The sequence below is a fragment of the Micropterus salmoides genome, unplaced genomic scaffold, assembly GCF_014851395.1.
Source record: "Micropterus salmoides isolate LMB-PRFRI ecotype aquatic unplaced genomic scaffold, ASM1485139v1 Ms_hic_scaffold_1, whole genome shotgun sequence".
In the NCBI taxonomy this organism is placed as follows: domain Eukaryota; kingdom Metazoa; phylum Chordata; class Actinopteri; order Centrarchiformes; family Centrarchidae; genus Micropterus; species Micropterus salmoides.
In genome coordinates, this window is record NW_024040040.1 from 21,591,410 (window position 1) to 21,616,214 (window position 24,805).

General features: G+C 39.6%; 2 protein-coding genes across 2 annotated transcripts in view; both read right to left on the bottom strand.

Moving 5' to 3' along the window:
- mpp4b (membrane protein, palmitoylated 4b (MAGUK p55 subfamily member 4)) overlaps positions 1 to 14,940 on the bottom strand; it is a 33,700-nt gene extending 18,760 nt beyond the window's left edge. Inside the window, exons 1-12 of the mRNA XM_038722462.1 lie at positions 13,509 to 14,940; positions 13,285 to 13,406; positions 12,326 to 12,403; positions 12,154 to 12,237; positions 11,296 to 11,427; positions 6,417 to 6,498; positions 4,972 to 5,057; positions 2,087 to 2,161; positions 1,800 to 1,996; positions 1,038 to 1,152; positions 757 to 796; positions 648 to 668 (exon numbers count right to left, since the gene is read on the bottom strand). Coding sequence (XP_038578390.1) covers positions 648 to 668; positions 757 to 796; positions 1,038 to 1,152; positions 1,800 to 1,996; positions 2,087 to 2,161; positions 4,972 to 5,057; positions 6,417 to 6,498; positions 11,296 to 11,427; positions 12,154 to 12,237; positions 12,326 to 12,403; positions 13,285 to 13,406; positions 13,509 to 13,566 — 1,090 coding nt within the window. The 5' untranslated portion in view covers positions 13,567 to 14,940. The remainder of the gene's footprint in view (positions 1 to 647; positions 669 to 756; positions 797 to 1,037; positions 1,153 to 1,799; positions 1,997 to 2,086; positions 2,162 to 4,971; positions 5,058 to 6,416; positions 6,499 to 11,295; positions 11,428 to 12,153; positions 12,238 to 12,325; positions 12,404 to 13,284; positions 13,407 to 13,508) is intronic.
- A 2,340-nt stretch (positions 14,941 to 17,280) lies between these two features.
- Positions 17,281 to 24,805, bottom strand: part of LOC119915761 (alsin-like) — a 40,933-nt gene continuing 33,408 nt past the window's right edge. Inside the window, 5 exon segments of the mRNA XM_038735480.1 lie at positions 17,281 to 20,165; positions 21,923 to 22,019; positions 24,215 to 24,238; positions 24,326 to 24,475; positions 24,681 to 24,742. Of these exon segments, the coding sequence (XP_038591408.1) occupies positions 20,127 to 20,165; positions 21,923 to 22,019; positions 24,215 to 24,238; positions 24,326 to 24,475; positions 24,681 to 24,742 (372 nt within the window). The 3' untranslated portion in view covers positions 17,281 to 20,126.

Here is a 24,805-nt window from a genome sequence, read left to right on the forward strand (position 1 = left end):
TGAACTTCCAAATAGTTACAGGATGGTATGAATTTTGAAATTAATACCTTTTTAAGATCTCATCGCCACTTCAAGTTGAATGAACTGAGCAACTAATCCATTAGAAAGACTAATATTAGTAACACACAGGACTAGATACACAATCACAATCTTGTTCCGTATAACACACACATGTTCTTGTATAATTTGTATTTGACCTGTTTTATCTTTTCCACATGCAGAAGTTCAAAATATGGCAATTTCAAAATTTGAGAACAGTCTGGATGCTTCCATTCCCATAATGCAATGCTTAAGTTTGAAACACTGGCTACATGACCCAGTTTGTAAAATCTGTGAAGTTTTATTTATATTTTCTTTCTTTTCTCTCCCCCTTAATTGGTCATGTTTGGTCCTCCGTACTTTTAAAGCACTTCTGTGAATTTGTGAGTTTACTCTCCTCGGCAGGTAAAAAGACTAACCCTGAGGTTTTCTCACGGTATTCTCACCTTCTCTGAGCTCCTCTGACATTTCCCCCGTCAGACAGCAGGAGAGTTTGGAAAAGAAACAACAACAAATGTTTTAGATAAAGGACAAGAGAGGACAGAGTAACCCTTTGCCGGAGTAACACACGGAATTAAAACAGGTTAAATCAACAAAGACTTACCTACCAGATTCAAATGTCTCCTCATCTGACAGAAACAAAAACACAAACTTGAAATTAAACAGCAATTCATATATAATACACAGTAAAGTAAATAGCAACAGGTGAAGATTTACCTGCTTCAACACATTTCTCATCGATGGCAATCAGGTCTTCCTCTGTGGGTGAAAAATGTGAAATACATTAAAGTTATATCTGTGCTAGAACATACAAATCATTTAGTTCTAAAGCTAAATTAATTCATTTAACTACAACCCTGGTGTTTGGTTTTGCCTAAATGTGAAATGTAATCTCTCCTTACCTTCCTCTACAGTGCTCACTTCAGTAAGCATGGGGTAAAACACAATGAAAACTGTATTGTGAATTCAGGTTGTAAAGAGATTGTCAATTCTGAAACTGTTTGTACTTTTATATATAAAGTCAGAGATAAGTTCAATAAAATTTGGAACTTACAGGTCTGTATGCCGGCATGTGGCTGATAAGGCTGGGACCACCAGAAGTCCCTCTCCTTCCTGTAGAAGTTTCAGGTTTAAATAATGCGACATGACACACAACATACTGAATATGACTTTATAAATACTTCACATCAGCTTTCAAGTCATAATCCTGCTGTTGAACTAGTCTATTAGTTTATAAAAGGTCAGAAAACATGAATCAGAAATTCCCAGAGCCTGAGGTGGCATCATCAAATGTCTCATTTTGTCTGTTAAAAAGTCAGAAACCCAAATAAAATCAATTTTAATATAAAACAGATCAAATCAGCAAACACTTACATTTAAGAATCTGGAACCAGTGACTGTTTGGCATCAACACATCTTGTGATCAGATTTAAGTTCTTTGGCTTACTTAAATGCACTTTTAAGTTATGAGTAGTGCTTAAGAGTTCACTTTTTCTTTGATCAGATCAGAATCAAAATTCAATCAAAAGACCAGAATGCATTTGCACCACAGCTGCAAAAATTTCCTTTGGTATCTGTCAAAGTTGTAGTTTTTCCTTAATCAGCAAACCATTCACTATGTTTTTTTAACGTCAGCCGATGTAATTCTAAACCTACAGAAATCTATGTAAAATGTTAAATCAAATGTTTCTGCTTTCAGGTTATTGTAATCATAAGAACACTCTTGTCTTCTATAAACAAAACCCCTAAACTCTCCTGACCGTTTCAGCAGGTTGGTGGAGGGGATGAGGCCGGCGCAGGCAGTGTGGCTGGGCAGTTTCTTGGCCTGCCACCAGAGAGTGTCCGTCTGGTCCACAATCTCAAGGACTTCACCTTTTCTGAAGCTCATACCTGCATCAGCGCAGGGGATGGTCGGGTCCTGTTGAGGGCTGTAGTCGCCCATGGCCCGCACATAGAGCTAACGCCACACAACAGTCCGTTAATTATGACGATACATAGTTTTAATGTGTAAAAGAGGGAAACGAATAAGGTATAGATGATGATTTACCATCGTCTGGTTGTGGACTGGCCTTTCTGTGATGGGAACGACCTTAAACATGACGGTGCCGTGTGACTTCGCTTGCTGATTGGTTGTAAAGAAACAACATGGATTAGCAGATATTAAAGACTCCTAGACTATTATAATATCAAAAAATGGATTCAGAGCACTGTAAAACATGAATCTGCTTTGACTTTAAAGAGGTGGTATTATGCTTTTTGGCCTTTTCCCTCTTCTTTATTGAGTTATGTACCTTTTTTGTCCATGTAATAGGTTTGCAAAGTGAAAAAGCCCAAAGTCCAGCCCAAGGGGAGTTCCCATCTCCCACAGAAAGCACTGCTCTGAAATGCTTGAAAACAGCTTGTTTGTAGTCCAGCCGTTCCGTTTCATCACTGTGACGACACAGGGATGACGACACAGGGATGAAAACAAAATGCGCGTCATATAACACTCGCCAAGCGGCTACTCCGACACGCCCCACCCCATAAGAAAGTTTACCATGGTAAACTATAGTACATACCATGGTATACCATAGTACACCGGTGGAAAAACACTGAGCTGCAGCACACACCTCTCATCTCCCTTCCAAACACTAGCTACCCTCCAGGCAGTCAATGGACAGAAAGTTGTTATTGTGATGTAGGGACAGAGCTCAGTTAAAACTTTATGGATAAAAAATACTTTTTTACAGATTAATAACTCACCATTCTGAAACTCTTACTCTAGTCCATGTTATCAAGCTGCTCAGCAACATGTAGCCTACAGCTGAATCAAAGCTGTTTACAGGCTTCTCGCTGACCTGACCTTTTCTGCTTCTGATTGGCTAGTAATCCCTAACTAGGAACTGCGCATGTGCAACTCCCAACAAAGATCATTTAGAGACAAGATGTATCGCTCCATAGCTAAAACGAAGCGTTCAACACAGGGTGAAAAGAGGAGCTGCAGCAATGTGCAGTATGACAAGAATATGGTGGGTTGTTTTTATTAAACCATGAAACCTCTTCTGGTACAACCAGAAAATAAGATTTTGAACCTGAAAATGAGCATAATACCACCTCTTTAACCCCTATTTGCGCCAGAGACGTGCGACTTCTGACATACTTAGCAATTGTAAGTCGCTTTGGATAAAAGCATCAGCTAAATGAAGAAATGTAAAGAGAACAAAATACAGGTGCTGGTCATATGATTAGAATATCATCAAAAAGTTGATTTATTTCAGTAATTCCATTCAAAAAGTGAAACTTGTATAATGTATACATTCATTCCACACAGACTGATATATTTCAAATGTTTATTTCAGTTAATTGTGATGATTAAAACTGACAACTAATGAAAATCCCAAATTCAGTATCTCTGAAAATTAGAATATTACTTAAGACCAATAAAAAGAAAGGATTTTTAGAAATGTTGACCAACTGAAAAGTATGAACATGAAAAGTATGAGCATGTACAGCACTCAGTACTTAGTTGGGGCTCCTTTTGCCTGAATTACAGCAGCAATGCGGCGTGGCATGGAGTCGATCAGTCTGTGGCACTGCTCAGGTGTTACGAGAGCCCAGGTTGCTCTGATAGTGGCCTTCAGCTCTTCTGCATTGTTGGGTCTGGCGTATCGCATCTTCCTCTTCACAATACCCCATAGATTTTCTATAGGGTTAAGGTCAGGCGAGTTTGCCGGTCAATTAAGAACAGGGATACCATGGTCCTTAAACCAGGTACTGGTAGCTTTGGCACTGTGTGCAGGTGCCAAGTCCTGTTGGAAAATGAAATCTGCATCTCCATAAAGTTGGTCAACAGCAGGAAGCATGAAGTGCTCTAAAACTTCCTGGTAGATGGCTGCGTTGACCTTGGACCTCAGAAAACACACTGGACCAACACCAGCAGATGACATGCCACCCCAAACCATCACTGACTGTGGAAACTTTACACTGGACTTCAAGCAACGTGGATTCTGTCCCTCTCCTCTCTTCCTCCAGACTCTGGGACCTTGATTTCCAAAGGAAATGCAAAATTTACTTTCATCAGAGAACATAACTTTGGACCACTCAGCAGCAGTCCAGTCCTTTTTGTCTTTAGCTCAGGCGAGACGCTTCTGACGCTGTGTCTTGTTCAAGAGTGGCTTGACACAAGGAATGCGACAGCTGAAACCCATGTCTTGCATACGTCTGTGCGTGGTGGTTCTTGAAGCACTGACTCCAGCTGCAGTCCACTCTTTGTGAATCTCCCCCACATTTTTGAATGGGTTTTGTTTCACAATCCTCTCCAGGGTGCGGTTATCCCTATTGCTTGTACACTTTTTTCTACCACATCTTTTCCGTCCCTTCGCCTCTCTATTAATGTGCTTGAACAGCCAGCCTCTTTAGCAATGACCTTTTGTGTCTTGCCCTCCTTGTGCAAGGTGTCAATGGTCGTCTTTTGGACAGCTGTCAAGTCAGCGGTCTTCCCCATGATTGTGTAGCCTACAGAACTAGACTGCAGGTGTTTTGAGTTAATTAGCTGATTAGAGTGTGGCACAGGTGTCTTCAATATTGAACCTTTTCACAATATTCAAATTTTATGAGATACTGATTTTGGGTTTTTCATTAGTTGTCACTTATAATTATCAAAATTAAAAGGAATGAACACTTGAAATATATCAGTCTGTTTGGAATGAATGTATACATTATACAAGTTTCACTTTTTGAATGAAATTACTGAAATAAATCAACTTTTTGATGATATTCTAATTATATGACCAGCACCTGTATATAGTTTATAGCCATGCTAAAAGCTGGCATGACACCATATCATAATCAAAAAAATTTTGGAGCTTGAAGAATTTGTCATACAATTTGACACCGACTGTTTATTTGGTAGGGCCAAAACATACAACAAGCAGGACCAAACCAATGACCTACCACAACTTGTATAACTTGCTCAGGTTCCAGCCCATCCACAGGAAAACCATTCACCTCTATGATCCTGTCCCCTGCATGAAGCAGACCTATACACAAACATACATACAAATAGAAAGAAGCTATCAACTTTACATTTTGTGGAAAACAATTAACTTTAAAGCGATTCTTTCAGTCAGGGAGAGTCATTTTAAAGTGTTTGAAGAAGGCTAATCAAAGCCATGTACAGCCATGTAACTATTTAGATGACTGTATTTCTCTTTGCAAAGCTTTTGCCTTATATAATAAAAATTAGGTTAGAGCATAAATAAGATTTTTTTAAATTGCATAATCAACACACGATACAATTTGCGCATAGAAGTTCATTCTTTAATACAATCTCAAAGGTCCACTTAGTAGCTTTCAGGGATTTCAGCCACATCTCATAGTCTTCTTCAGTGAATGGATCTGGCTCAGGTGTCAATATGTGACCAGCAAGGACAATTTCACCATGTGATGAAGTGTAGTTCCACAGCATAGGGCAATTTCAAACCTATAGTTTAACAGCTTACTCTGGTCCAAATCAGCTGATGAGTTAGTAAAGTTGATGCATTTTCCACTTGGTTTCTTTTTACACAAACATTCAAGCCAACCAACATGCATCACTAAAAACCACGTGAGAATGTTTACACCAGTCAATGGTTAGATGTGTCTGGGGCTGGGGCATAGACCATATCAAATAAGTGGACGTAGCCACCGTGATATCACCCATTGGTTTGTAGACTACGGTTTTGAAGTTTGGCATATTGGCGATCGCCATCTTGATTTTTTGGAACAAGAAATGACTATATTTGGACGAGAGGGTTTAATTTCCTAAATATACATCATGCTGTATTAAAGATGACTTGAAACTAGCAACTGAGACCATAAATGCATTAGGAAAGTGTTTACTGAGGTAATAAATCAGCTGAGAAGGAGGGTGATTTTCTCATAGACTTTGCAACCAGTATGAAAAGCGCACCTGGCAGTTTAGCTCAAACTTACATTACACCTTGTAGTTGGGTCAGATGAAGGCTGTTCCACATTACTATCACAAACAAACTGCTCCAGAATAAATTTGTGAATGGACTGAGATCACTTGAAAGGGTCTCCTGAGCATGACTGCTGTGTTCAGATCTGCCCAACAGAATCATACCAAGGGGGAAACAGACTTGATGAGTGAGTCCATTCACTGAATTCAGTGAATGGACTCACTGAAGCTTTGAAAGTAGTAAGTTTTTCATTTCAACTTGGATTATTTTGTTGTAAACACAATGAAAGTCCAGTTTTAAAAAGGGTCGTACCCTCTCAACTGTTACCGTGTCATGACACCAACGTATCATAAATAAAAGATTTCAACTTCTAGTTAACAAGACAAAACTAGGATCTACAGAAAATTCAAAACATTATGCTTGAGTGAAAAGGCTCACCACTTCGATCAGCCAGCCCTCCATGAATCACCCGAGCAACAAAAATCTCCCCTGTGATCTCGTTTCTCTTGATAGTCGCTCCCTAGAACAGAAAAGATGAAAACACAGAATAAATCCACCTGCTGTAATGTGGAGAGAGAAGCAGCATGTGTAGTTCAAATGGAATCACGCAAATGCAAACAAAACTGAAGAGGTTTGTGGGAAGCCATGGCAGATGTCAATACTTGGAGGTGGAATGGAAGAGGAGTGTAGTATAGTTGATTATATCGCAATTGCTTTTTTATTGGACAACATTACAATAAGAATGGAAGGTTTTATTCATGACAGCTTAGGCACAAAAAAAAATAACAATGACACAAATGAATGTCAGCCAGAGCTCCAAAGGAATACTGATGAAGTTCCTGAAAAGAGGGCTCCAGACATTAGACACCACTGGTGAGAAGAAAGCAGGAGTGGAAATATGAAAGAATGAAATGGTCCAACACAATGGAAGAAAACGTTGAGAAATGTGACAAAAATATGAAACAATGTCAACTACCATTCCGCATGTTTACAGATCAGCCACTCTGCGGAGACTGCTTGAAAGGACCCAAGAAGTCCAATCTTTGGACACTTTTCTGCATCGATCATGTAGCCTTCTTCCTCCTCTTCTTCCGCTCGTTTGATCGACCTCTTTTCACAGTGTGGGAGGTCTTGGGCTCTTCAAGCAGGCCATTGGTCTGAAGGTGTTCAGCGTGAAGGTGCTTCTTCTGCAGCACAGGGGCATTCTTGGTTTTCAGGGTAGTTCGGGGTGACCCATGGCAAGATACAGACAGACAGCTTGTCCCCTGAGAGGTGGAGGGAGCGTCCAGGGAGCTGCTGAGGGAGCTAGAGGACGAGGTGAAGGAAGGAAGCGTAGGGAAGGAATATCTGAATTGGTGTGTCAGCGATGGACATTGCCTCAGGCTCTTTGGAGTTTGGCTTTTCTTGGGTGTGCCATCTTGCTCAGCAACTGCAGGTTTTGGGATGTTGATGTCAGTCCTTGTGGCAGCGAGGAGTGTCTGTAGCCGGTCCACTACCTGGCTGAGGAGGACCAAGGCCTGGGAGTTGTCCTGCACCGTGTCCGACATGCGTTCAGATGCAGCTGCCATCTTTTCCCCAAGGAGCTTGATGTCTTTGGTGCTGTTCTCCATGGAGGTGGCGGCCAGCTGCACTGTTGTCCTCAACTCGTCCAGACTCTCCTGCTTGGCGAGCTCCACAGGGGGCACCGTGGGCAAATCCACATGGTGAGGGCGCATTGGGCTCGGGGGAGCAGTGCGGATGCGAGGGCTTTGGCCACGAAGCCTGGGATGCAGTCCTGGCTGGAGGTAGTCATCTACGTTGGAGTAGCAGGGTACGGTGAGACACGGGGGAGACATAGTCCACCGCCGGGCTGTGGGAAGCAGGGATGGGGCGTTGGTGGACTCTCCTGCTTCATTCTCATCTCCGCTGTCTAGCTCTTCAATGACGTTGTCTCCAACGAAAGAATAGACATTGTTAATCCAGGAAAATTTATGAGTAGCTGTGATGAATGATGGAATTAGAGGGCGCAATGATGGATGATGAAAACCAACAGATATTTCCTTACCGATCAGAACAGAGCTGTAGACCGAAGGCGCAGAGTGGTTCAGACTTTTCTCCCAGAGCAGGTTGGTGTAACAAATTCTACACTGGCTCACTGGCGTGCTACAGCATATCTGACAAGTATTCACTGGCTTATAGTGGGATGGATGGTAGTGCTGAGCTGCTTCTGCATGACATGGCGGTTCAGTTGGCGGGTAGCTGCCTCTCCGAATGCTACACCATGACAAATACTTGACATCCAGGCTCCCAGCAGCAGGGCTCTGGACCCTAAAAGAACCATCTCGATGAAGCTTCTGCCTGGTCAGACGCCTCAGGGTGTCCCAGTGACTTCGGATCCCCCCTTTGGAGCTTTTTGCACGTGGGGAGGATACACTGGGCAGCCCAACTCTTTGGTGGAGCTGTGAGACAACAGAGTCACTCAAAGGTAGAGGAAAATGTTCAATACAGGCACTAGAGATTGAGATGGTAAAAAAACACAAGGTTGAAAAGGTTGAATATCTGCTTCATTGATAAGCAATCTCTCTTATCATTCTCACAATCATATCAGAACTTAAGAGCAGTAACCCAAAGACCGATAAGACATATAAACATGAGACTTGCATATAGGTATTCTGCAGAGATTGACAATAAATGAGTGATGTCTCCAAACTGTATTGTTTTTCTTAAAAATCCTTCTTTTTCAGCTGTTTCTGCTGTTTGGGAAATTATCTGTATATACAATTATTCAAATGAGAGATTATAAAATTCAAACATCTGGTCTCTGTTGGATGCAGTCAGCCTTTTGATTTATATTTGGCAAAAAATGATCATCTGTTTCCACAGTATTGGAATAGCAATTCTATTGTGGTCCAGTTTATATACTGGATTAGTAAGATAAGTGTATACCTGGTTTACAGACAAAGAAACTTTGAAAAGAAAATGTGACGGTTAATTGAAATACTTTAAAAACATAATTAAAACTAAATATTTTACTTTTTCTAGATATTATGGGCAGTTTACAGGGTCAATTCATTCAAATCACAAAATATGTTTTCTTACATATCACAAAATATGTTTTCTTACATATCAGTGGTTAGCTGCACTGTCGCCTCACAGCAAGAAGGTTGCGGGTTCAAACCCCGGTTGCCCCGGCCTTTATGTGTGGAGTTTGCATGTTCTCCCCATGTCTCTGTGGTTCTCTCCCTGTACGTAGGATAAGCGGTTGACGAGGGATGGATGTTGATATGGCTGTAGAATAGTGTTTGGCGATGGGGGGCGCTGGAAGCAATATTTTGGAAAGGGTGGTTTCTGCTTTTGGGGGGCGTTTGTTAGTTGGAAATTCTTAGGCGAGTTTACACTAAAGATTCACAACAATACCAGTTTAAACTTTAAACTACTTGCAAAAAAACTGTGGTCTGCAACATTAAAACTTGCCAGTTTAGTCCACTGCGACTGGACGAGACGGTGTATTTTTTCTCCGACAGCTACTCGTGGTGCAGCTCCGTGCTGCCTTCAAGGGAACGGGAGTATCATCTGTAATATTTTACCCACATGGCGTTTACTGTGTAAACTCTGTGTTACACATCAACACTGTGCCTCCTCGTCTCATCCAGTTCTGTGCCTTTTAGACGGTCGTGGGGAAACTTCCAGCGAATGAGTAACATAATGCAGTATAGAGCATGTAGTAAAATATTATGAATTCTCTTTAAATAGGCTAATGACGTTAGTCACCTAATATTACAGCTTTTTTTTCTTTACATGTCAGAGAACACACATAGGTGGGAGAAATTCTGAATGTGCATAAAGTTTTGAACATGAGCAGATTTCATTTATTTATAACGCTGACCGCCACACTGATTTATGATTTTTTTTACTAGGCCTATTTAAAATCGTAGTAGATTGCAGAGCTGCAGGTATTCGCGCAGCACATCCTGTCGCTCGTCCCTCTCTCTCTCGCTCACCCGTCCCTCGCTCTCTCTCCCTCTCCCTCAAGAACACAGCTGCACAAATCAGTCCAACACAAGCTGTCAATGTGGGAGACCCAGCTTAAAAAAAGTTATTAGCAAGCATGTAAGGAGCCTAGCTATCAAGGAGAGCTAAATTAATGTTAGAATACAGCTGGGTTTTTGAGGCTAGCATGCTGTACATGTGCACCACAGTTACACTCATTCTGTCATTCTGTGGGAAACACTGAGTTATGATAAGTTATTAACAGATGAGCTAATAAAGTCAAGTCAATAACTGAATTAAAACACATTAATTTATCACTGAGATGAAAAGGGGCCACAAACATATTTAAATGGGTTACTTCCCCACAAAAGAGGAGGTACTTAATCACGTGTGTTGACTCAGCAGGGATGATATTAAATAAGTTGATATTTAAAAGCAATAAAAAATGCCTGAGAGCCTCACTACATTATAATCTATTATAATTATATATTTTGAATTGTAACCTTAATTTTGTGTTTTCCTTTATATAATAAGACATTTTCACCATAAATTGGAGCAAAAAAGGCAGAAATTGGAGCAGAAATTTTTACCAGAATGCAGGAAATGAAGTGTTTAATGCTCAAAATCTTCTGTGGGAGGACCCCCTGACCCCCCACTTATTATGTGCCCTATCCAAGAAAACAGTCTGTGGCTTCACACACAGTTTCTGGGAGGAATATTCACTTGTTCATTAAATATAATTACTTTTCACATGGCTTTTTTTGTTACCTGGGCAAGTAATTAATATGTTGTTTGTCATTCAATTATGTGTTTTTCCCATGTTTTAATAACAATAGTAACAACAACAATAAAAAAAAACAACAATATTCAGGGCAAATAGCCAAAATCTTTTTTGGATGGGGGCTGGATAATGGATAGGGGGGCAAAAAAGGTTGAGAACCTCTGCCGTAGAAGGATAGGGACATCAGTATGTTTTGTGAAAATATTCTTGATTGAAAAAGGGACAGTCAACAGAACGATTAACTTTCTTTCGAGCGTGACTTCACGGTCTGAAGCCATGTTTGTGCTCAGAGAGGTTTGTCTGATGGGTCTCCCTGATCCCAGAAAACCTGTTTTTGTAAAGAGGGATTAAAAATGACTTTCATACATAACAAGGATGGTGATCCCATCAAAATGTGACCTCATCTTCAGGCCAGGTAGTGCCTTAATACTGAGTCTGAATGTGTTGGGAGTCAACTCAGGCCTCAGGTATGGTAACTGTTGAACCATAATTCATTTACAGTTTCTATATTTTAACAATTCTTAAATTTGTAATGAGTAATGAGGAGAATTTAGCTGTGTTACTCACCAGAGGCTGTTTGTTCTTGACCAGGCAGACAATCCTGGTGGCCTCCTCATCATCTGGCAGGTCATCTGGCATTGGTGGCAGTATGGGCTCATAGTCTTTCTGGGCCACCGTATCATGAGCTGAGAAAAGAGCCTACACAAAACATGAAGATCGAACGTTTCTTTGGGTGAAAACTGCTGCGCTGGTGGCAAGAAGTCCAGGTTTATTTAGGAAATTACTGCTGACTTTCATTTGCATTTATTTTATCTTTGTTTAGCACCTGTTTAGCAAACTGTCTTACATGTTATCCTTTTTTTCTAGCACAAACCAAGTTATAAGTCTAACTTACCATTTTGTCAATTTAATTTAATTAAACTACAAAGCTGCCAAGAGCCCAAAATTCCAAGAAAAATGACATAGGCCCATATAAAAATTACAAATCTTTAGTGATAATCATTCAAAATACTATTATATAACAGTTCAAGTTTGTAAAAAATATTGCTTACTATTTATACACATAAATACAGCAGAAAAAATGTCATTAATTATACTATTATATATTCTGTTAACATGTAATGTGATTTTTCTCCAACTTGTTTTTGTGCATTTTTCATTTAAGGTCAATGTAAATGACTGAAAACATTAATAATACACACTTTAGGGATAATGAGAGAGATAAGTGAAAGCCCCATAGCAACACTTTCAATTGTCTTTTTCGGCTTGTCTGTACATGATACAGAAATCAAGTTAGGTTGCTATAAATAAGACATGCTCAGTAAATCCACCGATAGATTGACTAAATAGGGTTAATACTGGATTAATGAGACATCACTTTGAACTTTTATCAGGCCAAACAACAAAAAAGACGTGGTTTCTTACCTGCAGGTGTGGCTGTCTCAGGAGGCGGTAGAGCTCTTTGGCCTCTTCAGAACAGCCCGGCAATGATCTGATGTCGATCAGCAACTACACAGACAAGAAATTACCAGTTTAAAAAGTACTTCTGCAAGATGAATGCGAGCAAATGATTATTAAAAACACATCTGAGTGTAACCTGAAGTGTTAGTCCTGAAGAGTAGTCCAGAGCTGGTGCTGGGGAATCCCTCAGGTACCTTTGAAGACACTCATAAACCTGAAAACAGTGTTGACAAATGACTAAAACTTGACAAAAGCACTTCCGGTATTTTTCAGTGAGAGAAGAATTTTGGAAGTACAAATCTATGTGAGGCTATATTATCAAACCAGTTTCCCTCTTTTGTGAGCCCAGATGTCTTGAAAAGATTTCCTACATTTAGAGAGATAGTTGTGTGCACATCCCATCCTATATTTAGTCCATAGCAGATTCAGTGAAGGAAAGTGCCCTCACACTGGATTTTAGCTCTCCTAAACCCACACCTAAACTTATTTTTCAGTCAAATAAAGTTTTTTGGGAGAAAATCTTCCATGAACTCTCACATTTCCCACAATCTTCCATTACAGCTGTGGTGAAAACATGTTTCTTTTCATTGCAAGGTTTAGTTAGTAAGTATGAATGTTGAACAATAAAATAATAATAAAATAAAAAATACATAGAACAACAGATATAAATGATAGAATAATCACTAAAACTAAATAATAGACTGGGCGGAATTGGAAGATTTTTTAAAAAAGGTCTGGAAGGACGGGCATGACCAGGACACATGAAGGAGTAAGACAGGGTACTTTGGATTGGATTCCCCTCAGGATTGATTTAAGCTAATTTTGTTTTGGAAATGTGAGTACGATGAACTACACGGACCTGTACAAGTGAGTGGTGCGCCATATAGAAGAGGAGTGCCTTGCTAAGAATTAAACTCTATGTCCTGTTCCTGTGCATTTTGGTGGTAAAAAATACAGTATACGGTAAACAGAAAGAGAACTTAATCACAAGGGACTTTGGTGCAGAGTTAATGTTAAAATGATTACTTATGTTACTATTTTGCATGTACCCACATTAAAGAATAAAATACATTTTGTTTATGAGGGTTTTCAGACCTTGAGCAGCGACTGCAGCCAGGAGGCGTTCAGCAGACTGTGGAGGATCTCTGCTCCATCGATGTCGTGATTTACTGACTGCCTCACCTCCTCAATCACATCTGTAAGGATCTGACGCAGGCCTGAAACACACAAACACACAGCAATGGATTACTAAGAGTGTAAACAGGAAGTAGTATATTAAAGTAATGAAACAACAAATTAAGTCAGTTTCCCCTACTGACCGTGTTCTCCTAGCTCACAGTGGGGGTTTAACACCTGAGCCTCCACCGCCTGCCTCATGGTTACTGGACCCCCGACCTTTGACCCCAACCACACACTGACTGCTTTCAGGGACTGGAAAAAAACCTTTGTTAGTGCAAACAAATATTTAGAAAATAACAAAATCCTTAAACCTCAGCTGATACATTTTTAATAGACATTATATTTCAAATACAATGTATGAGATCAATTGAAAACAATGTATATAAACAAGATTAATTACTTAGCTGACAGACGCCCCACACAAGTCATCAAGTTGCACTGTATAACAATGACCTTTTCTGTTTCAGCTGGCTGAAATCATCATCAATCTACATTATCATATATTCTATACCACCTGAATTAATGTAGTAATATATTGCGGAATTTCTTTGTTACATCTTTGTTGCTTTGCTGAGGTGTTTCTAACCGTTTTCTTCTCTTTTCTATATCTTGAAATCACTACATCATGGCTGTTGGTTTTCCACTCATACTCACTCCTTAAGAACTCATTCACCCTCTTTTTGTTGTCTGCTTTGTCAATCATGGGTAATTAATTGCTAATTATGTAGAGCTGCATAAAGACCTGATGTCCATAATATCCAGTATCATGTTTGTGATGTGGCTTTCGCGGTCCTTGTTCTCCTGTGCTCTTGTTATTGACATAAAAAGATTTTCTAATTAAATCAAACATTTTTACCTCTTAGGGGGCACCAGGGAAAAAAATGGACATTGGATGGTGGACACCAACATCACCTATGGCCCACACTAGGTAAATACCCCAGGCTATCTGTGTTACATTAAATGAAACCTTATTCAACAATATATAATATGCATCTTGTTAGGACAACATAAAATAAGATAAAAGTCCTACATTTGTAAACAGGGAACCTCTACAAGACTAGTTAAAACAAGATCTGCAATTAATCAAATTATGAAAATCAATTGAGAATTTGGGGCCCCTTCTGTGGCATCAGTTGCCCACTTTGCCTGGTTGGTAATCCAGCCGTGAGCATGCAGTGGGATCAGGTAGGGAGGTGCAGTCACAACTCCATGAATGGTTAGTGTGAAAGGGGTCAGGGGTTAATGGCAAACTTCACGGCAGCTCGTAAGAGAAACGGGGAATATATAGATGTCCAGACCGTAATCTCTGACTGGTGACCTATCAGGAGTAAGCAAACACCAACTCAACAAAAACATCTGCTATTTTTAGGAAATAATTCTGCTGTGATGGTATTTTAACCTACATCAGGTCAAACTGATATTAAGGACACTGTGGCAGACCAAAATGGAGAATAAACAGGTTCATTAACTAAGGCAGGTTTTACTGCCTCTATGCTGGATCAAGCAAAAAAATAAATAAATAATTTTGTAAAAATGATGGGTGGTGATGGCACATAGATAAGAAGCTTGCCTTTGGTGTAGGAGACCTGGGTTCAATTCCCACTGTGAGACATCCATCAATGTGTCCCTGAGCAAGACACTTAACCCGTAGTTGCTCCAGAGGCGTGCGACCTCTGACATGTATAGCAATTGTAAGTCGCTTTGGATAAAAGCGTCAGCTAAATGAATAAATGTAAATGTAAAAAAATAAAACAAGAAAAGCTCCTCAAGAGGTTTCTGCAGTTAAAGTAGAGGAAGAGGATGTTCCCCGTGGCCTTCCTCCAAGCCCTTCCCTCTTTAAAAAAACAACTGAATGCATCTCACCTGTCAGTCCTTTGAGATGCCACAAGCCTTTATCTTACACCTCCTGTAGGTTTTAGCACCAACACGGGTGCAGGAAAATGTAGATATGATGGGAAAATATTCCCCGGTGACTTGACGGAGCACTACACTTTCATAGAGCAATGGGGAACGAGAGAGAGAGAGCGAGAGCGAAAGGGCTGTAATCTCTCCCGATCCCACTTAATCCCGGGCAAGTGAGCCGCCTGCCTCTGGCCACCGGAAGCCAGTTCCTCCCTCACCGGCTGGCTGGTTGCAGCTGCCAAATCTTCTTAACTCTTTCAGCTTTTAGCAGCTCGCAGGAGGAGCTGTTGGAAGACGAGGCAACTGACAAAGACAAATAAGGAGCAAATTTAGGTGTCACTTCAAAAGACAAGAGACAGGTTTAAAGATCACTTTCTTCAAAATTTTGTACTCCGTTTCAAAATTCAGTTCAGGGATGGTTGGGGGATGTGTAATTTTATTGGTAGGAAAATAAAATAGAGAGCAGGAGTTATAAAGGTTTAAAAAGCCTTTAGTCAGTATTTTAAAGATCCGCCTCAACAGCTGGTGTTAATGGAGAGTCTTTTTTAAAGGATCCTTTCCAAAGGAACAAAATCTGTCAGGAATGGGGTAATCGCCTGATTTGTAATCTAATTCCCCAGGAAAGTCAACAAAATCTCCGCTCCCTCCATCTGAAGTCCTAAGACGCCTTATTGTACCCAAAACACTGAGATTATCTCTGCACTTGATTAAAAAAAAATGGTTTTGTTGGCTAATTCTCTCTCTAACCCTCAAGAAAGTGCAACGCTGAGAAGATTTTTTTAGTTTAACACCTGCCACATCTGACATGTGAAGAGCTCCTCGTGACCTCCAAAAACTACCAATTAAAAGTGAACAACTGGAGCCACACACTGACAAATGTACAGGTTTGCTTATATAACTGCATGTAACTACAGATAAAGTGAATATTTTCTGATAAATTCTCACCTGGAGGACATTTCTTTACCTGATTTACATGTGTACTCATTTTAAATGCCACTACCTCTCGCGGCTGTTAAATATGGAGCCCCAAAACTGACAAAATGTAGTAAAATATTTTTAGACATGTCAAAAAAATAACTGAATACATCAACAATATTGGTAGTAAATCAATGCAAATCAAATCAAACATGCTGATTAGTGTTTGGATTTTTTTCTGTTAAAGGACTAGTATAAAGCTTGAGCTTTTTTTTTTTTTACACAAATTCAGTTACATTTTAGACTTGACTGATAACCTTTTACTGCATATTTGTGTCAGGCTCCATATTTAACAATCACCAGCAATAATGTCATCTAAAGTGGGAAAACATGCAATCAAGTATAGAACTTTCCTCCCAATATGAAAGCAATAACATAACTCTTACTTGAACCTCAAAGAAATGAAAATACGTTTCTTTTTGTGCTTCGTCTACAATCAATTACAGCAGAAGTTGAACAGACCAAAACAACAATTCAAAACCCAAAGATATTCAGTTTACAATCATTTAAAACAGAGAAAAGCAACAAATCCTCACATTTGAGATAGGGCTGGGCGATATGGCCAAAAATGTTATCACGATAAAAAGTTTCATATCAATTCAATACCAATAAATATTAGGATAAATGTCAAATCATTATTTACAGATTTTTGCTCCCGAGGGAAAGTTGAATAAACCATTTGCTAATCATGGTTTTAAACTACTTTTTACGGTCAGAACATGCCAAACACTTGCCAAACAGTGGATCCCTTATCATATATATAACATATCTGATTTAGAACATTCAAAACTATAAAATCTTTTTACAACAAATATGCACAAGTAAAATTTATTAAAATATTTTTCTCTTTTCCTCAACAAAATAAATATGTAAATAGAAAAATTAAGTGCTAATTTGTTTGCTATTCAAATTAATTAAATCAAACATTTACCAGACAATTATAGGGCCATATATGGCCAGCCCTAATTTGAGAGGCAGAAACCAAATAAATTTGGCATTTTAAGAAAAACTGTATTAAAGTTAATTTCAGAGCAGTTTAGTTAGCAACATCCATCAAATGAGTTTATTGCCGTTTGTTATCATTTAAAAGGTACAATACATTTGACATCATGTAAAAGACACACAGGTCGGAGTCATGTAAACCAGCTGAAACACAACATTTCAACTGGTAATCACCAAAATTCCATTGACAAAACAGTTAATTATGCATAAAATGCAACAGTATGACTTGTGTGGGGCATTTCCATGATAAACCGATGTTGAGGTACAGCAAGTTAACTAAACAGGTGTCACATTATCTTCAGTTTATCTTTATAACCATTCAGTTTGGATTTAAAATAGCACTTCATGTCATTTGTGGTACAACTATTACAATAAATGTCACGTTCTGCCTTAGTAGTTAGGTTTGCAAGTCAGCTGGATTGTTGACATAATAAAATATTTGTCTTTCATTTTAAGTAGATTGAGTTAAGAGCTTAGTGACATGAGAAAATAATAGCTGAAACACCATCACATCTACACAACATACAGGAAGCCTTGTCTTGTCAGTGACATAAAGATGTGTTAAATAAAAAATAAAAAAACGCACACAACTGAAGTCTCTGGTTGACAAAATAATGTTACACCAGGGGAATGTTTTGTCTAAGCGTCCACAGCGTTTTGGAAAAAACTCCCCACCCCAGTTACAACGACAATACTGTTTTAGTGCTTTTAAATGTCAGGCACATCCCGTCCCAGGATAACCAGGGATGGAAAGCATTATCACAATCATCAATCAAGTCACACAAGTCCAATTCAAAATGGTGATACACTGGGATGTTTACTACATAATATCTGTTGAGATACATTTTACAGTTTAAAGAATAATTTAAATTACATTTGTTTTCAAATTTATTTGTGAAAGTGTGTGACCTCAAACTTCAACCTTATATCACAGCCAAAGTTAACGACAGCAGCTTTAAATTTCAGATCTACATACTAACCATTTTCTGTTGCTAGATTTTTAAAATCCTGCAGGGAAAAACAGCAGCTTCATCTAAATTTAGTCACTTGAAAAAGAGGCCTCTGATCTGCTGGCTTTTCTATTGTTAAACCACCTGAGAAAACAAAAGCCATGATATTAAAAAAGGCTCCATCATCCTCTGAGTCCCCTCTTAAGCCCTTTTATAAACTGCCATGTGTGACGCAAATCTGACAATGCTGTAAATGGTTTAAAAAAGAACAGTTAGCATTAACAGATGGCGCATCAGCTTTGAGCATCCCATCTATAAAAACAGTGTTTGCATTAAACCGACTGCATCACTCATCACCTGCAGCAGGACAAATCCAACATTTTACCTTGTGCATACTGTGTTTTACAGATTAACAGATTTTAAGACCTTCAAATAGTGTTTAGTTTCATGAAAAATGTGCTGACTTCTCTCCTAGTCTGCAATGATTGATTTCCCCCCAACAATACAATTAATACAAACAAATTCTTCGATGCGGCTTTTGACTTCTTTGTCAAGTCCAAAACTGTTAAAGACGCTGATTTTAAGCCCATACCTTTTCAGATTTTGCCAGCACCAAGTCAATACTCATAATACTGAAAACTGGGCTCAGAAACAAGTAGCTGTCCGATTCTCTAGGAAAAACATATATATTTCACTGCACTTAGCTTTTGCTCTGTGTTCAAAAGGGGACATTTTCTCAGCCTGGTTTTGCATGTATTCAATAGATTCACGTCTGTTAAGTGTTGAGCTGCAGAAACAAGTCATGATGAAAGTGTCACGGTTCGTCACACTGGATTTTAATCTTCTATCAGCAACATTACTTCTTAAAGGTGGAGTAGCTCGTTGGCGGCTAAAGATGCTGGCAGAATCAACTAATTGAGCCACGTACTAGCTTTAACTGTATTCTGCTCCCAGCTGGTGCAACAGAAAAATATTATAATCATTTAGAGTTTACCAAATTCACTCTATACAGGATTTGTTTTGTATAAATACAGCATCAGATCTAGCGCCTGTGGTTTCCATAGGAAAGAATCAGGGAAGCGGCTGTGAGCTGCTCTTTATTGGAGGTGGGAAACTTAACCAGACGTGCACTTGCCAAACCAACCAGTTCATCCTTGAAGTTTTTTCTCTTGTAAACCTGGAAAATATTGGTTTGAAAACACTTCTGATAAAGTCTGAATCTCACCTCTGTGTCGTTTGTTGAAGGTGTGTTTCAGGGTTAAAGAAACCATTTGAAAACTGAGCTAGCTGTAAACACACTACTGAGAAAGACACCAAATAAAAAGTAAGTCAGTTTATAAAGCGGCATGCTTTTGGGAGATTATTTCCACGTTATGTCAGGTTCTTCATGAAGTGAATAAAAAGAAGTGAAACGATCTGAAACACTTAAGGCTGAAAAGGAACATGTTTTTTCTGTGATGGATCGTCTTGCGAAAAATTTATTCTTCTGAAGGAAGAAAAATTAGGTCTAGTATCTCACAGTACTAGATACTAGTCAGATACAGGTCACTTAAGAACGCCAGAGAATGTGCCACTCCCACTGGCACAAAAAAATCCAGGTAACAATGTCACCTACATCAGTCATTCGGTCTTTCTGCTGTTTTACACTGAACAGTATGAAGCGGCTCATCTCTGGCAGTAGAACACTGACAATATTCATATTCACATGTGTACCTTCATGATCTGTGGATAAGCAGCCGGTAGAGGTCACTAAAAGGGCTAAAGTGTGTGTGTGTGTGTGTGTGTGTGTGTGTGTGTGTGTGTGTGTGTGTGGGTGGGTGGGCAGCAGATGGAGCTGTGCCTGAAGCCTCTCTGATACTGGCCCTGTGATCGGCTGTGATGGTAGGTGGGACGGCAGCATGCAGATCACTGAGGAAGTAACGCCAGTTCTTAAGTGATCTTCTCATGCTGGATTTGGTAGTAACAAGCCTGGAGGTGGAGAAATAAAACACATGAAGACCAGTAAAGTAAACATGGGTTTATTTATTTTATTAATGTTCGTCCACTCATCAGGCTAAGCAGTACTGTACATTATTTACTGACAGAAAGAGACAACGCTTTTTGGTTCAAAATGTTTGATTGACAAACAAATGAAGCCCTTAAATTCCCCTTTTAGTTTTAAAACCTGTGCTTGTGTGTGGCAACGCTTTATTTTACAGTATCTGTAAATTCCTAAAAAGTTTCCTGAAACAAAATGCATTTTCGTACAAAGTGTAGACATATCCACTAGCTGATTTGCACAAATTGTGCTCTGTCGTGATGCCGCCATTACTGCAGTCAGACAAAATGCATGCACTCTGTCAGTGACAGCAGAGATGTTTGGGTTTATCACACCACGCCACTCAGAATGCAAAGATGAGGTTTTAATGAAGGTTCATTTAAGTGAAATTAACTTCATGGAGCAGAGGTTTTGGGATTTTGTCTTTTGTAAATCCCAGAGTTGAATGTTGTTGTAGCAGAAGAAAAGAAACATCTTTCTGTTCAAACGTGTTTTTGGATTACAACCTTTTTTTTTCACAGCATTCAGATGACTAATATAACAGTTGCTACAGGACCCCCTGGTAAATTTTCTTGAAAAAAGCTGAACATAAGTGGTTTAAAGGGAAAATCCTACATCTGCATGACATTTTATGTGCAGGTTTTAAAGTGAGAGAGTGAGTTGATTTTTTTATTTATTTTTTTTAAATAGAAACACAAAATTCAGGTGGCAGGTGGCAATTCACAATCTATAGCCTAACTATAAAAGAATATAAGTCAGTGCAGCTCTCAGTCATGCTGCTGTCAGATCTGTTTCTCCTGTAGATCAACTTATTTAATATCATCTCTGCTGATTCATGATTTAGTCTTCCCTCCTCTTTTGGTCTTTGTATGGGGAAGTAATATCTTTAAATGTGACTGTGGCACCTTTTCACCATAATGATAAATTATTTAGTTTTAATTTTTTTTTTTATAAACTCCTGGACTCTTACAACTCCTGTGTTTTCTGCTCATGGTCAAAACTTTCTGCACATTCACAATCTCTCCCACATATCTGTGTCCAGAGAAAAGACTATTACCACTGAATACATTTAATGACAAGTCTACCTGCCCGATACTCTGCCGTTTCGTTTTTGATTCGCTGATAGTAACGTTATCCCCTTCAGACCGTTTGACTGACGCAGTTTGGGACTGCATGTTGCATGTGAAAGCGAAAGTAAAGCAAATACTTTTGATCAGGCAGAAATCTCACCACAGATCCACACATCCTCAGCAACTCACAATCCCAAACAGAGCAGGCTGTGCTTCAGTTTTTAGATGTTTATGTTGCAAAACTCTACCAGCTATATTACAACTTGGCACAGCTGTCTGGACTCACAGCGCGAGCAGGTTCATCTGATTAGAGAAAATTGTGTGGCTTGACAACATGTGAAAAATGCCATTTGTGCGAGATAGCTTTTTACCTGAAGAGAAATATTGCCAAAATTTATTCTCGTGAGATCTCATCACACCCCTAAAACTGATGAAAGTAAATATTTATTTAATAATAATTTATTATTCTCAATATATGCTGATTATACCATTTCCCTACAATTAACACCAAATGCCAGAGTCTACAGTTTTATATTAGTTCCCTTCTGGGAACTGTAAAATAAAGTGTTGCCGTATGTGCTTGTGTCATGTATTGAGTATATATGTGAGTGTGCTACCTTGAGTGTGGTGAACATGATGCCATGCTCTCCATGTTGAACACAAGGGTCCATCAGGTCTTCAATCAGGCTGACCTCTGACCCCAAGTTCCTGATTCTAAGGACAAAAAAAAGGAGGCTAATAAGTGTCATAAGTCTTATAAGATTTAGGGATTTAGGAACAGCAAATAAAATATCAGAGGCAATAAGGAGGTCAACTACAGAGCATCACTGGTGTATTATTTGCTTTGATAATCAACAAATAGTTAAAATAAGTTGTCGATTTATTCCAGAAATTAGCAACAAATCTTTATTTCTGTACTTTTGCAGACTTTCGTTATATTTGATTAATCAGCTGATTATACCTGATTAAATTAATTATTCATTTTGTCTATAAAATGTCAGACAATAGTGAGAAATACATTTACCGTAATTTCCGGACTATAAGCCGCAACTTTTTTCCCACTCTTTGAACCTTGCGGCTTAAACAATGACGCGGCTAATATGTAGATTTTTCCTGCTCTGATTTTTCCCTCTTTCAAAAAACACATTCTGTGCCGTGCTCAGTTTTTTGGCGGCATGAAGCTTTCATTAGACCAATGAAATTGCCACGGGTTAAGGTCAAACAACTTTTTTGTTTACTGTTTAGATTAAATCGAGTGCGCTCAAACTTCCCATAATTCTGATCACGGTAGTCATCTTGTCACCCTCATCATGGCAAAGACACAGAGAAATGCATATGATGCAGCTTTCAAGTTGAAGGCGATTGATCTGGCTTTTGGAAAAGGAAATAGAGCTGCTGTACGGGAGCTTGGTCTTAATGAGTCGATGATAAGACGTTGGAAAAAGCAGCGTGAGGAATTGACTCAGTGCAAAAAGACAACTAAAGCTTTCAGAGGGAAGAAAAGCAGATGGCCCGAACTAGAAAATGACCTCGAAGACTGGGTCAACACACAGAGAGCAGACGGCCGAGGTGTTTCAACTGTGCAGATCCGACTGAAAGCCAAAACAATCGCCACCGCAATGAAGTGTGAGGATTTTAGAGGTGGACCATCGTGGTGTCTCAGATTTATGAGACGTAAAGGCCTGTCCATCAGTGTACGGACAAGTCTGTGTCAGCAGCTCCCTCCCGACTACGAGGAAAAAGTTTCAAACTTCCACAAATTCACTGATGCAAAGATAGCAGAACATTCCCTTGGCCCGCACGACATCATAAATATGGATGAGGTTCCTCTGACGTTTGACCTGCCTCTCACTCGGACTGTCAACAGGAAAGGCGAATCATCCGTCACGCTGAAAACAACTGGGCATGAAAAAACGCACTTCACCTATGTTCTGAGCTGCACGGCATCGGGAGAAAAGCTTCCACAACGATGCCAAAAGAAAAATTCCCGAGAGGAAATGTTGTGAAAGTCAACAAGAAAGGATGGATGACGGAAAGCCTAATGCATGAATGGCATACGGAGTGTTACGGCAAGCGACCGGGAGGATTCTTTCACAGGAACAAGGCATTGCTCGTTTTGGACAGCATGAGGGCCCACATAACAGATTCGGTGAAAGAAGCCATCAAGAGGACAAACTCAATTCCAGCTGTGATTCCTGGGGGCACAACAAAGTACTTGCAGCCACTCGACATCAGTGTCAATCGTGCATTTAAGGTGGCGCTCCGTGGTCAGTGGGAGGCTTGGATGACAAGTGGGGAGAAATCCTTCACTAAAACGGGCCGCATGCGAAGAGCAACTTATGGTCAAGTCTGCGAGTGGGTCCTGACAGCGTGGAGCATTGTCAAAAAATCCACTATCATCAACGGGTTTCGAAAGGCTGGACTGCTGCGTGTTGAAGAGGGCTCAGCGGGGGATTTGCCTCCGGATGAAAGTGACGAGAGCGACAATGAAAATTATCCAATATCGGATGAAGCAATTCTGAGGCTATTCAACTCCGACACCGAAGGAGATGACTTCAGTGGTTTCAGTGCACAGGAGGAGGAAGATAGTGACCAATGACTTTCTTGGTAGGCTACTGTTTACTGCTTGATTTTTTGTTACAAGCCGTGTTTCGTTAAGCCTATTTATTTTTGTGACAAGCCGTGTTTCGTTAAAGCCCGTGTAAAGTTCATTTATTTCAATGTACCGGTAGGCACCTGTGGCTTATAGACATGTGCGGCTTATTTATTTATTCAAAATAATATTTTTTTTTAAATTCAGTTGGTGCGGCTTATATTCAGGTGCGCTCAATAGTCCGGAAATTACGGTAATGTTCATTTTTATTTGCTTTGGTTACAGCAGGTGTGTTTCCGCCAGCTTCACCCCTAACCTGTTTGTGTGGTCCAACGCTTGCCTACAATAAAAGAGAACAATAAAACAATAAAACATGCTCTCTCTCTCTTCATCATCATAATATGTGTTGAAGTGTCTGTATACTGACCGTGCACGCAGGACCACATAGAGGAATACAGGGAATAGGTCATCCATTGACCACAGGAAGTTCTGCTTCAGCAGAGCCTGAACCTCCTGGGTGATCTCCTCAAAGGTGAGCTTGATAACCTGCAGCTTGTCTGACGGGGTGAACGTTGTGCTGCAAACAAACAAGACACAAGGAAACTTTAATTTAGTATTTAAACATATTACTCAAGTGGTTTTCTTATTCTACTTTGATCTATTTCTATTTTATCAAGTTAACAAGTAACATCTAATTTCTTTGTCTTATTACAATGACTATGTGTGCAACAAAGTGTCTTCCTTCCTTTGTTTTATTAGTTAATTAATTATTAGAGTTTTACCTGATCTGCTGTAATGTTTCCACTGCAGAGGCGAAGCAGATGTTCTTGGTGTTGGAGAGAACCTGCAGGAGACACAGAGACCAGAACAAACACTCTTTACATCTTTCTATCATGGAGAGTGGGGT